The 5,801-nt window shown below is 45.3% G+C and overlaps 1 protein-coding gene across 1 annotated transcript; it reads right to left on the bottom strand.

Moving 5' to 3' along the window:
- Positions 1-405: 405 nt before the first annotated feature.
- Positions 406-5,238, bottom strand: LOC139352738 (uncharacterized). The gene is made up of 5 exons (XM_070995368.1): positions 4,119-5,238; positions 1,995-4,052; positions 1,377-1,931; positions 1,021-1,298; positions 406-411 (listed from the first exon to the last, which is right to left on the bottom strand). The coding sequence occupies exons 1-5, from the start codon at positions 5,236-5,238 to the stop codon at positions 406-408; spliced, it is 4,017 nt and encodes a 1,338-aa protein (XP_070851469.1).
- Between the last annotated feature and the right edge of the window lie 563 nt (positions 5,239-5,801).

Raw genomic sequence — 5,801 nt, 5'->3', positions numbered from 1 at the left:
TTTACATAGTGTTGTGACGATTCGCACCCGATCGTCAAAGTTGAGCAGAAGTCTACTCTGGGGGTCTTTCACACACCTTGTAATAAAAACTCAGAAATTTGTTGAACTTCACCAGTTGTATTCATTTGTATACTTTCAATCTTTGACTTATTGCTAACTTTGTTTTACAAATTAGGAAATATAAAAGCTCGGTTATAAACGCGACCAGCTTCTCCTTATGTCTTCTTCGTAGTGTCGTGCTGCTAACATTAGCAGCAGAAATCTAACATTCGCTGTTAAAACTGCTGTTGTCCACTGCATCTCAGAGTCGCCAGAAAACAGCTGTCCAGCTTCTCCTAATCGACAGAAACACCCGTTCATGCCGCCCCCAATACTGGACCCAGTATTCAAAGCCTTAAACCATGCTTAACTCTGAAAAGGTTGAAGTGTGTTATGGAGTGAATACGGGTATATTCAAAGGTGCATGGGTTGTGTACTTGGGCTAGACTCTTCAGTAAATCTTGGCAAGGGCAAACGACAAATCTTTGACACAGACCTCTTGTAAATACCCGTTGAGGTCTTAATTGTAGCTACTCGAACGAGCCCATTGGCCCCAGGATGTAAGTCGATGATTCGCCCTAATTTCCAGTCAGAAGGACCAGTTCGATCATCCTTGATGATGATCATGTCGTTACGCTGAAGATTGTCAGTTTCGTGGCGCCACTTGGGGCGCGCCTGCAGATGAGATAGCCAATCTGCACTCCATTTTCTCCAAAAGAGGCGAAACATCCTTTGACCATTCAGGAACTCTGTGTTTAATGAAGAATCCTTAAGACTAGGCTCAGGGAGTGACATCATCGAATCCCCGATTAAAAAATGTGCAGGGGTGAGAGCTTGCAAATCATCTAAGTCAGACGTTAAGGGGCATAATGGCCGAGAGTTCAAGCACGCTTCTATCTGGACAAGAATGGTAGACAGTTGCTCGTACGTCATTCGAATCCCATTAAACGATCGATAAAGATGGGTTTTAACAGCCTTTACGTTGGATTCCCAGAGTCCTCCAAAGTTTGGACTATGTGGAGGATTGAAATGCCACTGGATGTTCCGACGAGTAAGTTCAGGAACTACTGTCTCTTCAATTCCTTTATAGAATTCATTGGTCCACAGCTTTAGAGACTTGTCGGATGAGATAAAGTTGGTTCCACAGTCGCTGTATAGATGTTGACAAAAACCCCTACGTCCGATAAAGCGCTGCAGCGCCCACAGAAAATGCTGTGCCGACATTCCCGTGACTGCTTCCAAATGAATCGCTTTGCTCGCTAAGCAAATGAAAACTGCAATGTATGCTTTATAGCAAGTGTGACCTCTAAATCTGGATGACTTTATCTCAATCGCACCAGTGTAATCAACTCCAATTGCTTCGAACGCCCGTTTGGGCGGATTGACACGGTGCGCTGGTAAATCTCCCATCAGTTGGCTTGATGGTGACGGCCGGTGTTTGAAACAGGTTACACACTGTCGCAGAATCCTTTTTACTGCCTGTTTACCGTTGACGATCCAGAAAACTTGATGAATTGTAGATAAAGTTAGTTGCACACCGCCATGTAAGGTGTTGTGATGAGCGTTCCTTATAACCAAAATCGTCAGGTGGTGGGCCTTTGGAAGGATTATTGGTGTGCGTTGAGACATGGAGAGCTGCAAAGCATTCTTAAGTCTGCCTTTAACTCTCATGAGCCCCTCATCGTCGAGAAACGGTGATAGCTGGCTGAGTTTGTTGTGTTTGGATATAAATTTGTTGGATCGTAGTCTTGATAATTCTTCCGAATAGACTTCTTGTTGAACCATCCGCACCAGTGCGAACAAAGCCTGTTGGAATTCAGATACCTGAATAGGGCCGGTGAGTCTATCCGCTTTTTTGTGACGAGTATTATAAATGAATCGTTTGACGTAGGCTGTAACGAATAAGAGTTTATTATAGGAGGAATATGATTCGATAAATGGTTGCACTTCTATACAAATGTGGGCTCCGATGTGCTTTAAGGATTGCTCTCCTGAAATAAGTTCTGATTTTGGGGACTGAACTGGATTGACTGGCCAATGCTCCTCTGAAAGATGCAGCCAATTTGGTCCGTTCCACCAAAGCGTGTGGTGTTTCAGCTGGGAAGGGGTGAGTCCGCGTGTAGCACAATCTGCTGGGTTTTCTTGCGTAAGAACATGTCTCCACTGCGATGGCGAGCTTGCCTCCAGGATTGCTCCAATTCTATTCGACACAAATGTCTTCCAACGCTTAGGGTCACCGCTGATCCAATACAGCACTATCATTGCATCCGACCAGTAGTGTACGGATATGGTGTGATGTGATGCTTGAAGTTGATTGACAATCCAATCGGCTAATTGTGTACACAGCAGGGCTCCGGATAACTCAACTCTCGGAATTGTTAGCGGCTTAACAGGTGTGACTCGACTGCGGGCGGCTAATAAGTTAACCTGCACGGAACCATCCGTACAACTAGCTCGAAGATAAGCGCATGCTGCATACGCCATGGATGATCCATCACAAAACATGTGTAGTTGCAACGTCGAGGCATGCCTTAAATCGAAGCCTAACCACCGAGGGATGTGTATCTCTTCAATGTCGGGGAGCTCTTGAATGAGCTGTCGCCACCGCTCGGCGAGTTGATCTGGCAATGGGTCGTCCCAATCTAATGATGCGGGGGGCTCATCCTTGCGCTCGATACGAAAACTCCAAACTTCCTTCAACAGGATTTTCGCAGCGATGATCACTGGTGCCAGGTATCCCAACGGATCGAATAAGCGTGCTACTGTGGATAGTATAGAACGTTTGGTGAATATAGGATTGAGAGAAAACTTAAGATTAAAACCTAAAGTTTTAATGGAGTCCTTATTGTCTATCTCAAAAATGCTACTGTTAGAGAGATCTGTAGTTGGGATGCTTTCTAAGATATCTGGATGGTTGGATGCCCACTTCTTGAGCTCCATGCCTGCTGATTGCAGAGCTGCGATGACATCATTGCGAATTTTTAGAGCTCCGTCGATGGTCTCGTGTCCTGTTTGAACATCGTCCACATAGATTTCTTTTTTAAGGACTTGCTCGGCCAGAGGATAGCGTTCGCGCTCGCCGGCCGCAATCTGATGTATGACTCGAATCGCTGTGAAGGGTGCCGAGGCAGTGCCAAACGTTACTGTAGTCAAAAAATATTCCTTGATGAGTCCCTTTTCATCGCGCCAGAAAATTCGCTGATACTGGGCATCTTCTTCATGCATATCTATGCAGCGATACATTTTCGTTATATCGGCCACGAAGACATACCGATGGAGACGCCAGTTGAGTATAACTCCTCCAAGATCGTTTTGTAGGGCGGGACCCGTGCATAAAATATCATTCAAAGACCTCCCGTTAGACGTTTTGCACGAAGCGTCGTATACGACGCGCATCTTTGTAGTTAAACTGTCGTCTTTGATCACAGCATGATGTGGAACGGTGCACGCAGAGATTGAGAGTTGCCTTTGAGCGTTGATCCTAGTGTGTTCTTCCTCACTACCTTTTACCTCTTTTATCTGCTTTAGATCAAAGTACTCTTGAATAGTGCTGGCATACTGTTGACTGAAATCTGGCCGATGATTAAGTTTCCTTTCCAGGGCGTGGAAACGGTTTAATGCGATTTGTCTTGACCGGCCGATCACCTGTGTGGGGTCAAACAACGTTTTTAAAGGCAAACGAACTAGATATTTCCCATTCGGCTGACGGATATGAGTTTGTTGAAAATGGTCTTCACACCATTTTTCCTCTGCGTTGAGTTGTCGTGTTGTGGAGACCTGATCCAATTCGAAAAACCTCTGTACCATGTTGTTTAGGTTTGCCAAATTACAACGAATGGAGATTGATGTCGTCTGGGCTGCTTCAGTTGGTCCAAAAACTATCCAGCCCAGTTGTGTGTTTTGTGCAATTGGTTCTGCAACCGTCCCTTTGCGTATGTCCGGAAGCATTAATTGCGGGATAATGTCGACACCGATAAGTAGGTCAATGCGACCCGACTTGATGAAATTAGGATCTGCAAAGGATAACCCTTGGAGATGTTTACAGGACTTAATGTTTACATTTTGTTTTGGTAAATGACCTGTTAGTGACCGAAGGATGAAGGCTGAGGATACGTAGGCATTAAAATCCGATCCTGAACATGAGATTATGGTGAAGTCGGTGCTGTGCCTGCACTGATTATGCGACGTATTACCAATTCCCGTGATCTCAGCTCGAACAGGATGCCGTTTGAGTCTAAGCGCTTGAACGATGTTTTCCGTGATGAGGGTGCCTTCCGAGCCATGGTCGATTAGAGCTCGAACTAAAGCTGACTGCCCAGTGGAGTTATTTACGATCCGAACCAGTGCAGTAGCAAGAAGGGTCGTTGAGCTTAGATGGGAGGCAACTGCGCTGAAGAGTTGCGTTAATGGTGCATTTTGTACAGCGGCTGCGCTCCGACCAGAGTCTGGAGCATGCTGTCGGGATACTTCAGGAGTCAATGAAGAACTTTGTTGAGCATTCGGGAAATGTAACAAAGTGTGGTGCCGTTGACCACATTGCGAGCAGTTTCGGTTGCTGCTGCATTGACTGAGAGAATGGGAAGCACTAAGGCAGTTGATGCATGCCTTCGAGCGTTCGACTATAACCTTTCGCGCGAAACAATCCTTGGCAAGGAAGTCCGGGCACCGTCTTAGAACGTGATTCTGTTGGCAGAGCGAGCACCTGATGGATCCAGACTCAAGAGTACTGTGGAAGCTGTGTCCCCTAACAGTGGAGTTTCCCGATGGTCTGGTTGTCTGGCGATGGTTGGTCGATTGTATAGATGATCTAACTGGAACGGATGGTTTCCTACTCTCGATTAGGTCGATGCTGACCAATCGATTGTGAAGAAACACCTCCAGCTTTGTGAAGGTGGGGATTTCCACGTTGTTGCCCAGGGAATGTTCCCAGGCCTGTGTTGTGCTGATAGGCAGCTTTGTGAGTAAGTGATGTACCGACCAATGATCACAGGAATCAATGGCAATGTGTAGTCGTCGGAATTCACTAATACATACATTTGCCAAGTTTAACAAGTTCCTAAGGTCCACCGCGATCTCCTTGGACAGTGGCTCGATTCCGTACAGTGCATTCATATTGTACATGAACTGCAGTCGAGGGTTGTTGTAACGTTTTACCACAAGGTTCCATGCCACTGAATAGTTGGTTTCTGTTAATGCCATATGGTTTATATCCTGGTCTCGCCCGTGCGGTAGTGCTTGCTTCAAGAAATGAAATTTTTTAATGTTTGAAAGAGATTGATTTTCATGTATTAGCTGCGTAAAGCTGTCATAAAAAGATGGCCAATCTGCAAAATTTCCTGAAAAGTGGGGTACGGGCAATTTGGGCAGCTGAATTGTGGAAAAAGGAATGGGCACATGGGTGTTGTTTATGGATTGATCACCTGATACCTGTATTGGGACTGGAAACATGGTTTCGTATTCATCGGCGAAAGAACAATAAATGTGGCTGTATGCTTGCTCAAAATTGTCTTCAACAGCATCCGCAAAATATGGATGCGATCGTGGACATTGCTGTAAAATGAGCGCTTGATGATTTGTGTAAAATTGTTTTGAAAGCTCGTTGAGCTTGTTGAGGCGAAACTCATAGTAGGATTTAGTTTTCTTTATTTTACCGTCCTTTTTAGCATTTTTAATTAGTTGGGTCAACCTGGAAGATAAGTCCATCTGCATTGCGTACATGTCTGCAAAAGGCTTGACCACAGCCAAAGGTGCCGAGCTTTGTT

This window comes from Drosophila suzukii, chromosome 3 (genome assembly GCF_043229965.1).
Source record: "Drosophila suzukii chromosome 3, CBGP_Dsuzu_IsoJpt1.0, whole genome shotgun sequence".
In the NCBI taxonomy this organism is placed as follows: Eukaryota; Metazoa; Arthropoda; class Insecta; order Diptera; family Drosophilidae; genus Drosophila; species Drosophila suzukii.
This window is presented reverse-complemented; position numbering and strand designations above follow the sequence as displayed.